The 21,245-nt window shown below is 46.4% G+C and overlaps 2 protein-coding genes across 6 annotated transcripts; both read left to right on the top strand.

Annotated features, from left to right (window-relative positions):
* Positions 1 to 1,629: 1,629 nt before the first annotated feature.
* Positions 1,630 to 13,869, top strand: bicra (BRD4 interacting chromatin remodeling complex associated protein). Of its 4 annotated transcripts, none has more exons than XM_028419697.1 (15): positions 1,630 to 1,691; positions 3,396 to 3,441; positions 3,567 to 3,612; positions 4,102 to 4,167; positions 4,411 to 6,456; positions 6,656 to 6,844; positions 8,007 to 8,636; positions 9,015 to 9,213; positions 9,874 to 9,971; positions 10,062 to 10,196; positions 10,294 to 10,343; positions 10,424 to 10,572; positions 10,665 to 10,759; positions 10,853 to 10,955; positions 11,040 to 13,869. In XM_028419697.1, the coding sequence occupies exons 2-15, from the start codon at positions 3,401 to 3,403 to the stop codon at positions 12,905 to 12,907; spliced, it is 5,715 nt and encodes a 1,904-aa protein (XP_028275498.1). In that variant the 5' UTR covers positions 1,630 to 1,691; positions 3,396 to 3,400; the 3' UTR covers positions 12,908 to 13,869. The 4 variants fall into 4 exon arrangements, with proteins under 4 accessions (XP_028275498.1, XP_028275497.1, XP_028275499.1 ...); XM_028419696.1 differs by having other exon boundaries at positions 10,850 to 10,955; XM_028419698.1 differs by lacking the exon at positions 4,102 to 4,167 and having other exon boundaries at positions 10,850 to 10,955.
* A 541-nt stretch (positions 13,870 to 14,410) lies between these two features.
* ehd2b (EH-domain containing 2b) lies at positions 14,411 to 19,964 on the top strand. Of its 2 annotated transcripts, none has more exons than XM_028420315.1 (7): positions 14,411 to 14,756; positions 15,679 to 16,102; positions 16,190 to 16,366; positions 17,118 to 17,215; positions 18,005 to 18,417; positions 18,503 to 18,667; positions 18,748 to 19,964. In XM_028420315.1, exons 2-7 carry the CDS (start codon positions 15,882 to 15,884, stop codon positions 19,291 to 19,293), a joined length of 1,620 nt encoding a protein of 539 aa, XP_028276116.1. In that variant the 5' UTR covers positions 14,411 to 14,756; positions 15,679 to 15,881; the 3' UTR covers positions 19,294 to 19,964. The 2 variants fall into 2 exon arrangements, with proteins under 2 accessions (XP_028276116.1, XP_028276115.1); XM_028420314.1 differs by having other exon boundaries at positions 17,118 to 17,233.
* Positions 19,965 to 21,245: the final 1,281 nt, after the last annotated feature.

Here is a 21,245-nt window from a genome sequence, read left to right as displayed (position 1 = left end):
TTAGCATATATATATATATATATATATATATATATCTGTTCAGAAAATACAGTGTTTCTTTGTAATGGCGAATGGTCAACTTTGAGGCCACGCCCCCGCCACACCGTCACACATTTGAAGGAGTTTTGAAATGCATTTTTTGTCTTGTCTCCTTTGATGACATCAGTGGACTGTTGACATGACAACGCATCAAGCTAAATCAAAGGGGATACACGTTAGGGGGCGCTATAGAGCCATTTTCCCATGTGCATTTCAAAAGTCAGCAAATTTAAAAAAAATTCAGAATTTGTCTACCAAGTTTGGTGAGTTTTCGGGCATGTTAAGGAAAAAAGGGAAAAAAAATAATAATCCCTAGGGTTTCAATAGGGCCCTAATAATAAATATTAAAGACCCATTCCAAGGACGATTATTAACATCACCACAGAAAATTCATATTTCTAAGTTGTGATATTTGTTTCTGAGATCTGCGAAGAGTGTCTACTACATTATGAGCACCACCTTGTTAAACTAATAGCAAATGAGTGTCTTTTATTTTCTTTCCTTTTGGAAGTGAGTACCCTGCATGCATTGCAACTTTGCGAGGCAAAAAAACATTTTTTCACATGCAGGGTCCTTGCTTTAAGATTTATTAATTTATGAATCTATCTATCTTATCATATTATGTCCTCTCTTTGTCTAATTGTTTTAGGTAAATTAATTACTATACTACTAGTATGAGAAATGATTTGTCTATAAGTAAGACGCCCCCTTTCTACCTGACAAAGACATTCTGTGACACAATTATGTGGCGTTATGTAGATTTCGTGTTATAATTTTTGCATTCCTGTGGTTAATTTAAGTCTTTGTAGTTTTTGTGATCAGTTTGTCTCATGTTGTTGTGGCTTTCGTGGTCAGTTCTAATGTAGCGGTGTGTGTGTGATGATTTAATAGGGTCATTAAGTTGTTAACTTTAAAAATCACAAATTTTACCTCCTACCAACAGGGTAAACCACCAACAATCAAGAATGCATGATTATGTAGTGCCACGGCTGTGCAGTCAAAAAATGTGGTTATAATGGAAGTCGACAAAAATGGCCACGAACAACACATTAGGGAGAAAAAATGAAAATCCAGTGCTGTGCAAAAACTAATAATGCAATAAAGTCAATTTTTTTATTGATGTTTGACATGACCAAGACTGTGATAAAGGTTAAAAAAATCCAGTCCACAATCACCTTTTCGATTAAAAATGAGCCATTTTGTGTGTTTTTTTTTTCCATTTATTTGCACCACCCCTTATAAAATTGGTGATTAAAGGGTTAAAAACCCTGGGGGGGAAATGATTTTTTTTTTACTACTGTTGATCAGAACTGAAGTTAATTAAAAGGTCTATGCAAAAAAATTTCAAAAAAAATATTTATCTGATATATTTTTAAAACCGTTAAAGTTAGGGGACATTTTTGTCCCGAACAACACATAAGGGTAGTGTTTGCGAACGTTGCACAAGGGTTAAAAAAAACAAATAAAAACAAATAATTATTATAAAAAAAAAATAGTGAAGTGCATTTTAAAAACTAAAAAAAAGACGAGGCCCAGATTTCAATCAGGCAAAGCGGAAGTCTCCTGTTTCCTGCCTGTAGTTGGGTCCTGTACAGCAGCCCGTGCGAGGCTGTCCTGGAGACCCCGCGCTGCCTGCACCTCTATCGTCTCGGGTGAGTTTGTTACAATGTAGCAATTTCTCTATTAATCCGAATAACTGTGACAAAGCTGCAATATATGCGAACTGCAGAGGCGCCGCGAACTGCACAGCTACCGCAATCGAAGCGCCACGCAGCTGCACGACCCGGCAAACATGGTCATTTTCCACCGAATTCCCAAGCATACCCCCCTCATCCAAGAGTATTCCAACATTAACTCATATTTTGCTTGCAAGGAGAGATAGCTAGCTACGCAATTGCATTTACACTTAAAAAATCAAAACAGCGCTGCTTTATCTCGCTTGAATTAAGGTACCGCTGTACAATATCAGGATTAAAATTGTGTCACTCGGTGGTTTGTTTTGAATGTCAAAGGGCTCAAGCTAGCTGTACGTCTCAATATTGTTGATAGCTGCTTGGCTTAGCAGGTTAGCAAGCTAGGCTAACGAAAGTCAACCTAGATGCATGAAAACGACTAGAAATAGAGGCGAAACCGGCTTTTAAAATGATATGTTTTATTAAATTAGAGCCTTAAGCTATTCCCGTAACTGTTAAATAGTGTGTGTTGTTAGAAATATTTAAAAATATACATGCAAAGCTCTTTAAAAACACCAGCTAGCATGTAGCAAGCCGCTTGCAGTGTCTCTCTCCATTCATATCCTGCGCATTGGCTCTGCTCTGACCGAGCAATGGCTACGATCCGCTGCCTTTTCAGAGCGGCAACCACGAACATGTTTCCCCTCACCATCCCGATAGTAATGCCTAGCTTGGAAACATTGGGTCTAATTTGTTGTGGTTTTGCACTGTTTTGTTTTGACCGGTGGTAAATTCAGCGAGAGTCCCGCACTCGGGGAAATCTTTTGCAGGCGGTGTGAAAACCGCGCGTTTTCAGTTTGTTGTCTATTATCATCCGCTGTGTCCCCTCCGTGTTTGGCAAATATAAGTTCGAGTTTTGATCCTCTTGGGTTCATAACAACACCAGGATTTCGTGTTATTGACTGTGTGTGTGCTGCCACGCAACGTGAAGATGTGTTGAATTGTTTACTTTATTTACTTTATGGAAGAAACTCATAGTTACGTTACCTGGGCTGTGGATATAATTGTCCACATCCCAACTGTCTTTCACTGCTGTCGGTGTGATTGCATTATTTGAACACTAACAGAAATGTGTGACAGCAGTTAGTTGATGTGATGCTTTGAGTCATTACTCACGATCTGAATATTGAACATCACACAGTGATTCTGAGAGTGAGAGTTGTTTACACTTTGCATAGTCTGGCAGTCCTCAATAATAATTTGTGTGCAATGTAAGGTGGTTAGAAAGAGGTTTACTTCCTAAGAATATCACAAAAATCCAACAGCATCAAGCAAAATTATTAATTAATGTCATCTAAGAGAAGTCTTTGTGTGTTCTCTGGATTTAAGAGCAACCACTAAACAATATGAATTTAATTTTCATGGCCGTCCATGCAGAAAATTTGTTCCAATAATGTTGTGTTTGTTGAAATAGTCCAAGATTTTTTATTTTAGTTTAATTTTATTGTGTTATTAGGCAACATCTATAAAGTAGATCCACTATGAAATGAATTAAAACGCATCTTCAACAATACACATGTTATTTATTTTGTGGGAGAAGTAGTTGCGTTGAGTTGTGTTACTAATGAAGAATGAATTGACAATGAAACAAATCATCATTGGACCGTTTTTCATTTTCAACAGTTGTCATGGATGATGAAGACGGCAGGTGCCTTCTAGATGTAATTTGGTAAGTCATCACTGACGTAGTGAGAGAAAAAAAAAACAACTGATAATAATAATGAAACAAACTGTTCAGTCATCTCTGTCAGCTTGTCTCAGTACTGCTGTGAATCACATTACTTTCTCCTGCAGTGACCCAGAAGCTCTCAATGACTTTCTTCATGGATCTGAGACCCATGTGAGTATGAGAGGGGGGGAAACATAAGAAATCACATTTGTTGAGCTTGTGGTTTCTACTTGCAAGATGTGAGATTGTAATTAATGTAAGAAGGAGGCTCAGCTGTTTATTTTACTTTAAAAACGATGTGTTGAAGCACCCTGGAACCTGCACCCATCACTGTTATCACTTTTTTTTTTACTGCTTTCTTTGCTAAATGATTGTCTTGCTTTTTGATTGCACTGTTTGTTGGTTCAGCTTGCTTTCCCCCCTTTTTATTAGGCTAATTCACAAAATGAGAAATGCTAATACTAACGCCTCCCAAGCCCTATCATTTTGCCCCTCTGTCGCCTATCTTTTTACTGGTTCTTTACAATCTTGGTTCTCTGTCCTTTCCTTGCCCTCCTCTGTTTTATGGTCTGTGTGTTTCCTGTCCTGGTGACTTTTGCCTTGCTGGTTTTGGGTGCCTTTGGTTTCTGTCTGTCCTATCCTGGGTGGGTGTGTCTGTAGTTGGACACTGACGACCTTTTGGATGGTTCGAGTGACCCCTCCAGCTCATTCTTCTCTGCCACTGGGGTGAGTAAAATCCCCCAATCCTCTTCCTTCTGTGTTCTATCCATCTGTGTAGCATGCGTCTCCTAGAACCCTCCCTTTCCACTAACATATCTACACTTGACAAGCTTTGATTTGCAGTGATTTGAGGAAAGACAAAGTTTTTGTGGGTTTTTTTTTTAATGTTTGCATTTGTGTTTAGTTAATCACCTCGCTGTCACATCTGAGTTCCAACATCTTTTCACTTCTGTCGTCTTTGTTTGAAAGGGCCATGTTCCAGAGGTCCAGGCTGCGGTCCAGCTGTCGGCCAGTGAGTCGGCAGGCCTGCCCAGGGTCAGTGTTGACCTTGACTTCCTGGAGGATGACGACATCTTGGGAGGATCCCCAGGTGGAGAAGGTGGGAGCAATGGCATTGGGACAAATCACGAGCCATGTGACATCCTGCAGCAGAGTTTGGCTGAAGCCAACATCACGGAGCAAAGCTTACAGGAGGCAGAAGCTGAACTGGACCTGGGCTCCTTTGGAATTCCAGGCCTCACACAAGTGGTTCAGACACTGCCTGATGCCAGCCTCTCTGGAGCTGGGGGCACTGCGGTTGGCGTAGGCATTGGTGTTGGGGGAGCGACGGCCATTTTCCCTGGGTCAGCCCCAAGCACCACTGCTACTCCCCCCAATGCCACGGCTGACATGCTGGGGTCTGTCCTTGCCCAGCAGGGTCTTCAGCTCCAACCCCAGGTTGTGAACAAGGCCATTAGTGTTCAGCCATTTATGCAGCCTGTGGGTCTGGGAAATGTGACACTTCAGCCTATTTCAAGTCTCCAAGCTCTTTCTAATGGGAGCCAATCTGGACATTTAGGTATTGGACAGATTCAGGTTGTGGGTCAGCCTACAGTCATGACTATCAATCAGTCTGGGCAGCCAATCCTGGCTAAGGCCATGGGTGGTTACCAGCTTCACCAGCCAGCGCCAGAGGTTTCAGGTGCTGGTTCTCAGGCAGGGCTTGGAGGCTCTGGAGGTGGACTTCTGATCCAAGGCAACAAAGCCACTTTGGGATCTCCAGCTTTAAATGGACCGGCTGTGTGTGTCAGCAGCACAAACAGCAGCAGCACAATGACTGCTCCTGCTGGGCTCGTGGGCTTCGGCAGCGCCCCTCTAAGTTCAGGAATTGGACCCCAGACGCAAACTCAAGGCCAAATCATGCAGAACGTGATCATCCAGCGCACACCAACACCCATTCAGCCTAAACCCCCTCAGGGGGGAGCCATCCAACCGAAACTTTTCAAACAGCAACAGCAGCAGCCACAGCCAGCACCACAAGCCCCACAAAACGATGCCCATAAGGCTCTAGGGCTGCAGCAAATTCCAGTTTCTGCTGCTCAGAATGTAGCCTTCCTGACGGGAAAGCCAGGCTCGAACGTAGTCCTGAGTACTCAAGCCACAACGCAAGGCCCTCAGTTTCAACAAACCTTGTTCAAGCAACAAGCAGCACAACCCTCTGGCAAGCCCCTCAGTGTACACTTGCTAAACCAACCAAGCAGCATCGTTCTGCAAGGTCAGAACCACCAGTTTCTCCTACCACAGCTGCAGGCAGGTGGGCAGATCTTGACGCAGCACCCTGGGGGCCACATCATAACTAGTCAGGGTCCTGGTGGACAGATCATTGCCAATCAGATTTTAACTGCAAACCAGAACATCAACTTGGGTCAGGTGTTGACTTCACAAGGCCACCCAGGGGCTGCCCACATCCTTTCAGGACCCATTCAGCTCCAGCCTGGCCAGATGGGCACACCTACCCTCTTTCAGATGCCTGTCTCATTGGCTCAGAGCCAAGGTCAGACGCAGACACACAGCGTCTCAGGTCATGCCCAAACTGTCATACAGGGCATGCCGATTCAGAACTCCCTGACCATGTTGAGCCAGGTGGAGGGATTGAGCCCCGCAGTCAGCCTTCAGCCAGCCCTTCAGCCACAGACAGGTGGAGTCCCCAGCAGCACAGGAGCAGCTACCATGGCTCAGGGCCAGGCAGGAGAGTGTGTGACTGTGCTGGGAACCTCCACAGACCAGGCTGCCCATCCCGCTCAGCAGCTCGTACCGCAGTCCTCTATTCTTGCCATGCAACCGGCTTCCTCTGTGTCCACGGCAACCGCAGTACCCTCTTCTTCTCCGTCCATGTCTGTTTCGACCTCTTCCTCTGTCACAGCAGTGGGGCTGGTCCCCCCTCAGGCTCAGCAGAGTCCAGGGAGGTTACTCTTCACCAACCAGGGCTCCAGCATGATCCTGAGCCAGGAGTCTCTCCAGATGTTCCTGCAGCAGGTCAGTGTTCCACTTTCTGCATGTTTGCCTTTCTTGTGTACAGTTAACATTGTCTTAAAAAAAAAATATAACATGCTCGGAGTGATATCTTGGTTTGACCTCTTTGGTTACCTCTTTTACCCCCCCCCCCTCCACCCCCCCTCCAACCCTCTTCCTCCTTCCCTCCTTCATCCTGAAATGATAAACGTACTCCTATCAGGAGCAGCACCACCACACAGAGAATGAGTCGACCCCCTCTGTGGGCATACCAGCGTCTGTAATCGTCAGCAGCAACAGCATCACTACTCCGGCCCCCGCTGTCCATGACAGCCAATTAACTGACTCTTGGGTGGGTCAGAACCACAGCCCTTCCCCTGGCCCCTCCCACATGACAGCAGTGGTAAAGCAGGTAGAAATGCCCCTTTATGTTGAGCCCCACCCACTTGTTGCTGCTGCTGCTGCTGCTGCCACAACAATATTAGGTTATCTTACCTTTCCCCATCACTGCTCTGTCCCTCTTTTCTGCATTGCTTCCATCATGGCTCTCTCTGATGCTGAAGTGCAAACACGATTCCTTTGCTTGCAGCTTCTGTGTGTTGCTTACATTGCTTTATTATTACACATAAAGGCATGATCATTACAGTTGTCCATACCTCATCATGTTGTCAGTTCCTCCCATTTCAATACATTGTTATGCACCTCTTTGGGATCTGGGACTCACAATCAAGTTTTCAAATCAGATTTCAGTGTGTTCACTCACCCCATTTTGTGTATTATGTAACCACGTACATGCTCATGCTTAATAGAAGAGCTGCCAATCTGTTCACCCCTCTACTAACACTGCTTAGTCCAATTCAGTGATCTCACTTTCATTTGCTGCATTACTGACTGATCAATCGATCAATTCATCCCTTTCTGTCTTCTCATTAACAATCATTTTTACAGTGCCTCTACCCTGTTGTAATTCCTAGTCTGACCAGTGTAACAGACCTCACAAACCAACATCACAAACTCCCCTGACCCTAGTCCCTGAAGTGTTCAGATCACCTTCTAATTCACCATCACAGGCCCGCAGATCTTGACTTCTTGCTTTTGTCGACAGTTTTTCTTTTTTGCCTCGCCAGTTGATCATTGCTCCCTTTTTATGTGTAATCCTCCTTAAATGCTAGAGAAAAAAAATCAGTGGGTTTCTGCTCCTTTTAATTCACTACCTACTAGATTTTTTAAAGTCTAACTTCTTGCTTCTGGTATTGTTTTGTTGTGGTGTTTGTGTGAATTGGGGTTGGGCGATAATTAAGAGATATTGTACAATGATAATTTTGATAGTGTTTATGCATTTGGCTTTAATATGTCAAATTTATATGACATGTATCCTAATTGAGAGTGTGATAATGCCTTATCGCCTAGCCCTATTTTTGTCTTGGACTGAGTATTAGAATCAGATTTACTGTAGTCTGTGTGCATGCAGAACTTTTAAAATATATCTGATTGTTGTGCAAAAAATCCTCCTAAAATGTTCTAATTCTTAAACCTGATACTGTACTAATACATTTATGATTACACTTTCTCAGGTACCCTCCAGTGGACATCAGCAGCCCCTGAAGATCCAGGGCATGTCCCCCTCACCGGCCTTGACGACACACACCACGGCGCCACCAGTGGCAGAAAGTCCCCAGCCTTCCCAGTCTCCTCTCACTCTGAGCCAGCAGATCCAGTCCCCGCACCATCAACAACAGTCACGGCCTCCCTCTCAGCCTCAGCCACAGTCTCAAACACCCTCCCGCTCCTGCACACCTTCATCCCATCCCCAACTCTTTATTGTCCATAACCAAATCGCAGAGTCCCCCAAACCGGCTCCACAGGGCCAGCCGCAGCAAACGCCACCCCAGCAGACACACATTCAAGTTCAGCTTCAGACTCAGCCTCGACCGGCCTCTCAGCCTGCACCCTATCAACAAGACATGCCTCCCATGTCACAGTCACCCAAGCCTCCTCCTCCTGTCCCACCTGCACAGCACCAGTTTACCACACCTCCTGTCAGCGCTTGTGCTCCTGCTGTAGTGAAAACCCAGGTTCCCATCCAGGGCTTCACAGCAGAGCAGCAACACCATCTACAGTTAGTAGGAGCGCAAATACAGACTCTGTCATCCATCACTCAGCCCTCACCTCAACAGAAACAACTGCTGGATAAGCTGCACCTGGTAATGTCCCTAAAATTAATACTCTTAATGAAATCTAACCATGTAAAAATCTATATTTTGGCTCGATCCCTTTGAACCCCAAAACCTGCTATCGAGTTTAAAATGCTTTTTAGAAACAGTAATGAACAGTGCAGGATGTTATATAGGTGTGTAGATGACCCCACAGTGAGTAAAGGCAAACAAAATTTCATAGAGCTCAGAGAGTTGAATGCCATTTTCATCCTCTCAACATGTGTGGTTGCAGCTGTGATGCAACACAGCTTGTTGTTATGTTTGATAGCCTGAGTGCCCTTTACATTGTCATAGGCTTCATATTAACTGTACTGGGGATCAGCTTCTCAGTTTATAAGGTCTAAGTCTGTTTTTCTGTGTTATCAGGTCCAGCAGAATATCATGGTGCAGGCGAAGCAGCCCGCTCAGCCTCAGCCCCAGCCTCAAATCGTCAGTCAGTTTAGTTCTCAGCAAGATGTGCCTGTTGATAAAGTGGTGATTGCATCATCAGCCAGCACTGGTACACCTGCTCAGCTTACCTCAATGCTGCAGCCGACATCAGTGCTAGTCAAAACTCCTGTTACAGGTGAGATCCCTACCACTGCTCATCATGCATTCGTAGAGAAGGTTGAAGCAAGGCGTCTGGACTTGTAGAGTTTTCTAGAAGACGTTTCGCTGCTCATCCAAGCAGCTTCATCAGTTCTAACTGTTTGGTGGGGAAACATGGTTTATATGTGGTTACAGACCTCAGTGGGTGGGTCTGGGTAAAACTTAAAAAACTTAAAAAACAATAGCACTAAATGTTTCCATACTTACCTGTGATGTTCTGGCTGACTGGGCCAGGTGTGTCTAACGACTGGCTAACGACTATGAAACTGCCGGAGGAGGACTGGTTGACAGCCCTTTGTTCTTACTGTGATTATGTGCAAACTTCCTGGGAATGGATGGAATCACTGCATTGTATGTGGTAGAAAGATGATGTCTGAGGCCACCACCTCTGTTAAGGGAAGGTTTTTCCAGCTTAACATAGATGGCTTCCTTGACTCCTCTTTCATACCACCTTTCCTCCCTGTCTAAAATGTGAACGTTGTTGTCCTCAAAGGAGTGTCCTTTGTCTTTGAGGTGGAGGTGAACAGCTGAGTCTTGTCCTGAGGAGGTGGCTCTCCTGTGCTGAGCCATTCTTCATCATGCATTGCACACTCTAAATGTGTTTCTTTTTGTAATAATTTCATTGTTTTTGTTGCAGCTTCAAGTGACTTACAGGTTTTCTCAGGAGCCCAAGGGCCAGCTGGAGCAATGGTGAATCAGACTGTCACTCCTGTCAGCCTTACCCAGCCTACACAGGTACGTGACGCTTACACTTCTTTAGAGAACGTGTGATGTTCATTTGACAAAATCTTTATTCCCCCCCCCCCCCCCCCCCCCCCCCAACAGGTTCAGCCAAAGCCAGGAGTGATCAGCTCGGTTGGAGGGGTGACTCTGGGAAAAGGTGGGATGCAGATACAGGTGTTAGGAGCTAATCTGACTCAAATGCCTGCTCCACAGCCCCCAGCTCCAGTACAAACTCAGGTACATAATTGTCACTGCGTGTCAGTCAGGCCGCTGATGTGTAAGCTTTAGACTGAAGGCTTTAATCTTTTTTTTTTTTTTTTTGTTCAAATCCCAGACGACAACAATACAAATGCCTTTCAGCGCGGAGCCCAGTAAAGAAGCCAGGTGTGTGCACAAAGGATTTTTTTTTTTTTAAATGTCTTAAAATACCAGATTTCTAACACGTATTTCTTTCCTCACTGCAGGATGCTGGAACACTTAAGGAAACATCAGGGTTCAGTACTTCACCCAAACTATAGTGCTCCTTTCCACTCATTCGAGGACACACTGCACAGACTGCTGCCTTACCATCTCTACCAGGGAACTGCCAACTCTTCTCAAGATTATCAAAGAGGTAACAGTCTGCATCTTGTCTGCTGCTTCCAGTAGATATAACTGTGATCTAGTTTATAGTTCACTGTCACACTCCGCCCCTCTTGTCTGCAGTGGATGATGAATTTGAGACGGTCTCCTGCCAGCTGCTGAAAAGGACTCAGGCCATGCTGGATAAATATCGTTACCTGCTCTTCGCAGAGTCAAAAGTAAGTTTATAAATCAACGTTCTCCTCGTCTTCTTTTCATCCTCTTTGCCGTGAATAGATTTTGAATTGTTTTTGGCATTCAAATATGAGCAGAGACTGGGCCCCTCGGCAGAGATGGTGATGATCGACCGGATGTTCATTCAAGAGGAGAAGGTTGCATTGAATCAGGACAGGATTCTGGCAAAGGAAAGACCAGGTACGAAACTGTGGACTGATGGTATTTTGTATATTTTCTGAAAAGTAGATGCTAATGATGTTTCTTCTGTTTATTTCCTTGCAGAGGAGTTTGTGGCAAATGTGCGAATGTTGGACAGTGTCGTTGTATCACAACAAAAACTGTCGACTCAACCCGCCTCAGTGAGTGCAGGTGTATCTGCTGCTGCTCCTCCTGTTCCTGCACCTGCTGCTCCTGCTCCAGCCCCTCTGCTGAACATTACCCCAAGCCCTGCACCTGTACCTCTTCCTACTCCTACTCCCACCCCCGCTCCTGCTCTTACTCTTACTCCTATTGTAACTCCTACTCCTACTCCTGCACCTGCTCCAGCTCCTGCTCCTCCTCCAGCTCCAGTTCCTGCTCCAGCCTCTGTTCCTCCTGCCGCTCCTTCACCTTTCCCCCCTACCAAACTGGTCATAAAGCAGGGTGGAGGCGGAGCATCTGTGTCCTGGTCCAGCAGCTGTCCACCACCTCCAGCTGCAGCAGGCAAAGCGGTACCTGAACCCACCAGCCAGAGCTCCTCCTTCAGCCGTGCTCCGGCAGCATCCTCCTCCTCCTTTTCCTCCTCCTCCTCCTCCGCCTTTAACTCTCAAGCCGCAACTGATGACGACGACGCTCTACCGCAGCGAACCAGCAAACCTCCTATCAAGACCTACGAGGCTCGTAGGAGAATCGGTCTGAAGCTGAAGATCAAGCAGGATCAAACGGGGTTCAGTAAGGTGGTCCACAACACTGCCTTAGACCCAGTACACACGCCTCAACCTCAGCTGAGCACCCAGTCCATATCCCAGTCTAAACCTCCATCTGAAGCTGCAGTACCACACGCAAAGTCCCACCCTGTATCCACCCCTCCCTCTACAGTCATCAGAACTCAGTCCCCTGTATGCACTGCTTCCTCTGACTTGTCAGTCACCATAGCAACCACTCAGTGTAACCCGTCACTGAGGGGTAATGCTCCCTCTGCCCCATCCTCCTCCACCTCTTCCTCTCACTCGTGGTCGTCAACCTCCCAGTCATCATCGACCCAAATGAATGGGACATTGGACCACCATGATGCGGGTGGGGTCAAACACAACCCCGCCTCCACGCCCTCGCAGACAACCTGCCGCCTCCCCCTTCGAAAAACCTACCGGGAAAACATTAGTCCCCGTGTCAGACCTGGGGTACCAGGTGGAGGAGGTGAAAATTTGTCCTACCCCAGAACCACGCCCTCACCCCCAAGGCACGAGACCTCAACTCCACCCTCAGAGCGGACAGTCATAGCCAGTGTGAAGGTGGAGAAACGAGACAGGGAGGCCTTACACACTCACACAGAGTCAAGCCACGAACCCGGCCGTTTACGGAGTGCAATGCAGGGGCTGGACGACATGGATGAGGTGTTTAACCGTGGAATCAAAACCTCGCAGCACCATCATCTTCCACAGCTCCTCGACAGGGAGGGGTTGAAGGAGAGAGGGGAAGAGCACACAGACCAAGAGACAGACGTAAGTAAGTACAAGAGGTTGAGTGGAAAAAACAGACACAGGGACGGAGGGACATTCAGAATGGACCAGCATGCCCCTGGACCTCCCTCCCCTGAGTCCTCTTTCACACGTGACTCTTTGCTTCCTGCCAAACGCTGCAAGTCAGACTCCCCTGACATGGATAACGCCAGCTTCTCCAGCGGCAGCCCTCCGGACGACTCTCTGAACGAGCACCTGCAGTGTGCCATCGACAGCATCCTGAACCTGCAGCAGGAGCCGTCCGCCCGCGGGCACCACATTAAAGGGGGCAACAGCAGGCACCACCAACACCAAAGTCAGCGCCCAGGGGGCTCGGCAGCCTCATCCCACCCCTCCTCTTCTCCTTCTTCGTCCTCCTCCTTGGCCCAGCACCCTCAGGTCGGTGGCCGTGGCCACAATGGCAGCCTGGTGCCCCAGACTCAAAGTAGATAACAGCCCCTCAGACTGGACTGACGGGGCTGGTGGCACCTAAAAGACAGATTAGGAGGCAGGGTTAAGGGGGCACTGTGAAAACAGTATCACTGTACTACTCTGCCAAGCTGCGTTGGCTTTGTTTGTCCATTTGAATTGTCCAGATATTTCTTTGTCATTTACAGCCTGAGGTTGCTCCGCAGTGGAATAAATGTGGGGTCAAAGGTTAAACGCTGAATCACAGACTTGAAGATGCCCGGCATTTTGTATACGTGTTCTGTCAACCAGATTTGAGATGAAATTGTCGAAGGCTGCCAGTCTTTTTCTTTTTCACTTTTGATCTCTTCTCCAGTATTTATACATTCCTTTCATGTAGCCTGAGCAGCGCTCTCTGTCCACAGCAGTTCATCTCCTGGTGTCCTCGTGAGCATCACAGACAGCTTGTTTAAGTAGTTCAGAAGTCAGCACCAACAGATAATGGTTCTCACATTATCACAAAGATAATGCAGACGGCACATGAAATGATTTTGTATCATTAAATCTTCTTTAACTGACGTATACCTTCAAGAGCTCATTTACACTGGTCTCAAGCGGCTGCTCTGTGTTTAATTCACAAAGCTTCCTTCATGCTTTCATACACACATCACAAACATGTTGAGAAAGTTCTTTTAGTTTCAGCTGTACTATCATACTGTCAGGATTCCTGCTTCCACTATCGGATGATTTTTCTCACACACCTGCCCCAGGTTAGGACTTTATGTGTTTCAGTCAGCAGGGGTCAGGCCTGTTTTAGCTGGTTTTATGTGTTCTCAGTCTGTCTCTTCTGCATCTCTTTGCCACTGTATCCCTGCCTCCTTGTGTGTGTGCATTTTTTTTAAAAAGCCTGGTGGACAATTCAAAACACAAACACAGCACAAGCATTGAAATGGAAAAAAGGAACAATAATAATGTACAAAAAAAAAGACCGTAAGAGAATTTGAAGTATAGTATTACAGATTAATTTTGTATTGTATTTATTGTGTATAATGACACTTTTTAAAAAGAAATGTACATTTAGTAAAACTGTAAATTAAACCTTGCTTCTTTTATGAAAGGTCCTCTGGTCTTTTGTTTTTCCTACAGTGAAGGGTGCATTCTTTTGGATGACTAATGATGACTAAAAGTATGATAGCAAGGAGGGGATGGAGGTGGGGGTGTGTTCGTCAGACAGCCAGCAGGTGGTGCATGGACGTGGAGTCGGAGGACTGGTTTGTGTGCTTCATCGCCTGCAGGGTTCACAGGGTTTTGGAGCGGGAGCGTTTTAGGTCTGATGGGGAGTGAACGGTCACATCTGTAGATGTTCCAGTTAAAAAAAAGAAAACATTGAAAAGGTGGAGCTGGAGATTGTGTACATTAGTAGAAATATCAGAGGATTATGTGTGTGTGTGTGTTTTATGAGAAAAATAACTCCACCCAAATTATTTATTCACAGCCCCCCCCCCCCCTTGTCCTCCCAGTCCACGCCCTCTGGCCACGGTTCAGCTCATCCCTGCCCTGAGCAGAGTGTTAGTGCTGCCCACAGTCCTACCAGGCATCCCTGAAAAAGGAGGTGCGTTGAGGAAGAAGAAGCGAGAGAGAAAAGTGTTCTTTCAGAGAGGACCCATGCTCAATCTGCAGCTCATCTGAAATGCATTAAAGCCTGGAGAAGAAGGATCCTCTGTAATCTAGCTGAGGGTTCCTATTTGCTGTCAGAGGTACACCCATACATGTAGCAGCAGCTCCTCCAAGAGACTGCTTCTGTCTTCTTCAGCCAAAATATTTTCCAGACTCCAGAGGGAAAGACTGGAGAGAACAGGATCAAGGTGCTTGAAGAAGACTCCTGAATAACTTGGTAAATACACTTTTTTTTTTCTAAAACTTTATTTACGGCAGCTTGCATCTTAAAAATACAGATGTGTGTGACTGATGCTGAAAGTGTTGAAACTTTCTGTTAGTGCGTCGACTTTCCTCTGCCTCTTTATTTGGATATTAAAGTATGTCTCCCCTGATGTTTTTGCTCCTCCACACTACACTGTCTCTTTCCAGTTGTTGTATGCAAACTCCCAAAGCTTTTTGATTTTAGAGCTGAAACCAAACCCCGTAAACACACACACACACACACACACACACACACTGTTATGCTGCTGGCTCTGTGCTTTTTTTTTCTGTGATGGCAACATTTAATGTCTCCTCATCAGACCTCACAGGGTTCGCCATTTTGACTTTCCACACTGGTCTTGTGACATGTCAGGACTGTGCTGCATGTTCCCCTCTGGGAAGATTTTTTTTTTATCCACTTTCTCAAATGGGACTTGCAGGAGAAGCTCTCCACAGATGAGTTACCGCCCGCTGACACACGTCTCACCCTTGTGTCAGTCTCTTCTATAATAGGTTAAACCTTTGATTCCTGTTTATGTGGAAAAAAAACATAATTTCCAAAGGGTTACATTTGTTTCCCCCCCCCTTTTGAATCCGTGCACGTATTTCATGTTCCACTGAGAGGGCTGAAAGGAATGTCTTACTCATTTCACTGTAAAGAAATGAGCTGCGCCTGTGCAAATCCTGGCGCAGGGGCTGGGTTTGCAAGTTTTCCAGCGTGAACACCAACTTTTTCCAGGCATGCACTGACAATGCTTGGCAGACTCCTGGTGGGCTGAAGTGTGCTTCAGATTCCACATCTTTACTGTAGATCGTGGCGGACTGATCACTGGGAGATCTTTCTTTTTTTTTTTTTTGCATTTATTTGCTTCGACCTCTGACTTTCTCTCTTTCAGGGGCGTACAGGTTATCACTGCGGTGACCGTTTTCAAAGGAGACTTCAAGCAAGACGTCAGCCACACAGGAGGTCTCAAGGACAAGTGAGCAGCCTTCACATAAATACAGGAAACACCTGAAGGTTTTCCAGGAAGTATAACTCCAAACAACAGACACTGATTTCTGCAAGAAGCTCCTATTTCATCTCATCAATTCAGTCAGCATGTCACGCTGGGGGAGAAAAAATGTGAAGAAGGCGCCTGAGGTGATCCGTACTGTGACAGAAGGGCTGAAGTCCCTGTACCGTAAGAAGCTGCTGCCTCTGGAGCAGTACTATGGCTTCCATGATTTCCACTCTCCCAGTCTGGAGGATGCAGATTTTGACAACAAGCCCATGGTGCTGGTTGTGGGTCAGTACTCCACCGGAAAGACAACATTCATCAAGTAAGTCTGCACAGCTCTGTTTCACATGTTTGAGTTAAAGTAGCAGAAAACATCTCAAGCTGTGTTTTTTTATATGTGTGACGACAGGTATCTATTGGAGCAAGACATTCCCGGGAGCAGGGTGGGCCCTGAACCCACCACCGACTGCTTCACTGCGATCATGCACGGGGAGGTGGAGGGAGTCATCCCAGGGAATGCCCTCATCGTAGACCCCAACAAGCCTTTCCGCAAGCTCAACCCATTTGGAAACACCTTCCTCAACAGGTGAGAGCAGGGAGACTCATTCACACTGTGTGAATTGTGTGTAATGTTTCCACTGTGGGAGAGCCCAATGAGAAAACAAGACTCTTTGGAATTTGGTGTGCTTGTGCCAAATTTCAGAGTGAGGAGGCAGTTTGCCTTATTTGTGGAAAAAACGGAGAAAGGCTGCGATATCACCCTGTGAGGGTGATGAAAGCTGATGTACTCAGACAGGAACTTCAATGTGCGCAAGTTCAACGATGAGGTCAGAGACAAACAAATGAGGTCGCAGAATTCTGACTTCTTTCCTGTTTGCCTCCATTTGTCTCTCCATATTTTACAGTGAGGTGTTGTTTGATGACATAAACATGCCTCTGTGAGTTCTGATGTAAGTTTTCCAGCGGGGTCCCCCTTCTCCCTCTGCAGGGTGTGTTTGCGTCTGTCCGTTTGCTCCGACTTCCTGTTCTGAGAGCCGGTGGGCTCGTTAAGCTCATAAGCTGCAGGAAGAAGTGTTGTTTTTCCAAGCCACACATCGTTAGCAGGCCTTATTGTTTGATTCTGGCAGTACTGGTCATTTTCCTTCAGGAAGCCCGGAGTATTGAGAGGCTTGTTTGCACACAATGGCCCGCAGTGGGAGGGACTGGATGTGTTGAGAGGGCAGCTCCTAATCTGATCCTTCTGATCACACAGGCTTTACTTTGTGATAAGAGTTGATTGTGTTTTTCAGCAGAATTTCAAAGAAAATTTCAAAGAACATTTATGTTGAATGTGACAGATTCCAGTGTGCCCAGATGCCCAACCAGGTCTTGGAGAGCATCAGCATCATCGACACACCGGGGATCCTGTCCGGGGCTAAACAGAGAGTGAGCCGAGGTGAGAAAGGTGCCAAAGGTGAGGAGAGGGCATGGGAGGGGAGGGGGGCTCTGCAAGGACACATAATCCCTGATCATCATCATCTCACCAGAACTCATCTCCTCGGCACGCCTGGCTTAACTCATGGAACTGATTTGCCCTCCGCCTGTCACAATAACACTTGGCAATGAGGCCAAAAAACCATCACATCATAATGAGGAGCAGATAAAAAAAAAGAATTCTGCAGGAATGCACTGTTGAGAAATAACCGTCATCTTCTTCTCTTGTCGGAGTCACTGCATGAACAACTAACAACTTTTAAGGCAAAACTACATCCAAGACTCTTCCTCTCTCGCCCCTGGTGGTGTGTAGCCATGAAGATAACTCTGGTTTTATCAGCTGAGGTTTGGAAATCTCCATCTGCTCCATCCCTCCTCCAAACCTGAGACAATGCAGGTCAGAGGAATGTCACTAATGGTGCTCATGGGAATTAAGAAGGACATTTCTACAATGTTCTTTTGAAAGAGAGCGACTGGGACATTTGCTTTTTAAAAACACATTATTATAGATTTTTTTTGGGGGGGATGTGAGGAGATCCTGGTATATTTTGGACATTCTAGTCAAAGAATTGTTTTTACAGCGATGCTATCTTTGTGTTAAGTGAAGATTAGGAGGTCTGACAGACAAGGAGGCGAGTAGGGTTTGTGTCTGCGTCGACCCTCTCCCCTCTCCCCTCTCCTGAAACATGCTTTTTTTTATTTTTAAGTGTATGGACATCCTAATAATTCTGCTTGCTTTGTGTCCAAACAGGCTATGATTTCCCAGCTGTGCTGCGCTGGTTTGCTGAGCGCGTGGACCGCATCATCCTGCTGTTTGACGCCCACAAACTGGAGATATCGGATGAGTTCTCGGAGGCCATCGGTGCCCTGAAAGGTAACGAGGACAAACTGCGTGTGGTGCTCAACAAGGCGGACATGGTGGGCACCCAGCAGCTGATGAGGGTGTACGGCGCGCTGATGTGGTCGCTGGGAAAGGTGTTTGGAACTCCCGAGGTTCTGCGCGTTTACATCGGCTCCTTCTGGTCAGAGCCGCTGATGGTCACAGACAACCGTAAGCTGTTTGAACTGGAGGAGGAGGATCTGTTCACTGATATTCAGAACCTCCCTCGCAATGCAGCTCTACGCAAGCTCAATGACCTGGTGAAGAGGGCGCGTCTGGTCCGGGTGAGTGACTGTGAGAGTTTTTGGCATTATCTGCTCATTAAATGATTACTGACACAAACATTTCTGTGCTTCTGTTTAACCCCAGGTCCACGCCCACATCATCAGCTATCTGAAGCAGGAGATGCCTTCAGTCTTCAGGAAGGACAACAAAAAGAAGAATCTGATCTACCAGCTGCCAGTGATCTTCTCCAAGATCCAGCTGCAGCACAACATTTCTGCTGGAGACTTCCCAGACTGTGCAAAGATGCAGGTTAGTGAGTTTTCAGCAGTGAGCACGTCTGGCTTCAAGATGCTTTTTTACTAAACCACATGTTCTCGTCTTTGTTAAAGGAACAACTGATGGTTCATGATTTCACCAAGTTCAAAACCCTGAAGCCCAACCTGATGACGGCCCTGGATGAGCTGCTCTCCAGTGACATTGCCAAGCTGATGCCCCTCTTGCGGCAGGAGGAGCTGGAAGCAGGTGAGCAGCTGGGCGTGCAGGGCGGAGCCTTCTTGGGCACCCGTGGCGGCCCGTTCTCAGAGAGCCCCTTCGCCGAGGAGAACGGCGAGGGAGGTGAGGAGGAGGAGGATTGGGTTGTGACCAAAGACAAGCCCAAATACGACGAAATCTTCTACAACCTCGCTCCCAATGAGGGCAAACTGAGCGGCACCAAGGCTAAGGACTGGATGGTGAGCTCCCGCCTGCCCAACTCGGTGCTGGGGCGCATCTGGAAGCTGTCAGACGTGGACCGAGATGGCATGCTGGATGATGAAGAATTCGCCTTGGCCAGCCATCTGATTGAGGTCAAGCTGGAGGGCCACGGTCTCCCCCCTGAGCTCCCCAACCGCCTGATCCCTCCCTCCAAACGCCGGCAGAAGGGTTCAGATGCATAGACATGTCACAGAGGGCTAAGAGAGAGAGAGTCTTCTCTATTGGCTGTCACACGTTATGCTACTGTCTGTATTTGCTCTCATTTCCTCCCAGACCTAAGTTAAAATGTTATTTGTAATGTGTGCAACTCTTCCTGTGAGCCAGATGTTCGCCTCTCACAGTGGAAAATGCTGTATTTAAGTCAGAGATTGTGCATTAAGAAGTCACACGGGTCTGGTTGCTTCTTCTTCTTCCCTCTGGCTCCTCAAAGTTTGCTTTCAAACATATATCCCCTCGTGTTTGCTGAGCAGCAGTAAATAAAGGCTGGCACCCTCTAAGTGAGCAGTATTTGGTGTGTGTGTGTGTGTGTGTATTTGAGAGAATACAGAGCTAAACTTTGTATTAAAACATTCCTTCAGTGACTAGACTGGAGTGGAGTATCATACAAATGTATTCATTTTTGCTCCAAAGATGTGTTTATAGTCCAATAACCTGACTGCGTTTCCACTCTGATGCTTCACACGCTACCGTTTTGTGCAGACTTTATATATTATTTTTGTAATTTTTGTATGACCTCAGATGCATAAGAGAACATTACATGCTGAGACTGAATGATGGTTATATTACTGACTACTGTGCACAGCTCCACCAACTGTTAACTATTATTGTAACCAAATAAAGTTACCTGACTGTGCCTTGTCTTCTATTCTGTCAAAGTTACACACACTGAGCCGAGGGCATCCAATCCTGCATTTTTTTGTTTCTATCTAAGCTCACTTGGTCGCTCGGTGACAGACCAGATAAACAGTGACTCACACGCTGCCCTGCCAAGTCCCCCATACCACCATTTTCCGAGGCTCTCTCCCATCTGGTTCTGTCTGTACGAAGCCTTTTCTCTGCCTCTGTCTCACTTGGTCAAACGCTTCTCTTTATCTGGGTTTGTTTTCTAATTCTCATTAGGCCACATTATGCAGTGTCCCATGTAGAGCTCGGTGTGTGTGTGTGTGTGTGTGTGTTTTGCAGGAGGCTTTTAAGGTCTCCTAAAGAAGGGGGTGGCCTTCCCCGCCTCCTTGTTCCACTCCTCCATGGAAAGAAACACAAATGAGAAACAGAGGCAACCCAGCACTTTCCTTCCAGCTCTCTGGTTTACAGTGACTCACATGTGAAGAATGCGGTGGGCTGGCCCAAAGAGTTATTAATATCCCCCTTTCCTAGGGTCCGCTAAGTTTCCTCAGGATCTCAACACTGTACCTTTATGAAGGACTTAAACAACATCCCCCTATTTGGAGTGAGAAAAACCTGCAGCACACCACACCCTCTGCTGTGGATCCAACAGGAAAAGAAGGGAAGAAATAAGTGGAAAGACATGAGAACATTTCTTCTAGAGAGTGGAATATAAAATCCCCATAGCAGTTTGAACAATGCCCGCCTGTTACATAATTAATCTATGCTGAGTCATAAACCATCTCAAATATTTGTTGCTCAAACCGAGCTGCAGGGCTGCCAGAGGAGAAGGGGGGGTGGTGAAGCCCTGGTTGGAGCAGGCCCGGCCCAGAATCACACCTACCAACATGAGATCCCCAACAATGAAGCTTACTCAACAAAAAGCGGGGGTCTCCTCATACGTCACGGACTGTTTATGTGGGGAATTCCTCACGAGAAAAGAAAGACCTGCAGCGGGAGAAAAGCGGCGCCCACCGGTTCTGGACATGGGTGACATCTGCTGGCTGCAGGACTCCTGGCAAACTCTCAGGCTGTGAGGAGCTGCACTTCCCAACAGTAGATGGCAGACTGGAGGCATGCAAGCTGCACAATTTAAAAACAAAATATAAATCAAATCAATTTCAGGACATTTTCTGTGACATGAGATTGATTCAAAACATCCAGTGCTGCAAGCAAAAGGTCTCAAAGATACATAACCCCACATCGCTACAGGTTATGTGAAGGCAAATCAAATGTGGAGCCTTAGAATTAG

The sequence above is a fragment of the Parambassis ranga genome, chromosome 13 (assembly GCF_900634625.1).
Source record: "Parambassis ranga chromosome 13, fParRan2.1, whole genome shotgun sequence".
Classification (NCBI taxonomy): domain Eukaryota; kingdom Metazoa; phylum Chordata; class Actinopteri; family Ambassidae; genus Parambassis; species Parambassis ranga.
The sequence above is the reverse complement of the archived record's forward strand: the minus strand, read 5'-3'. Positions and strand labels throughout refer to the sequence as shown.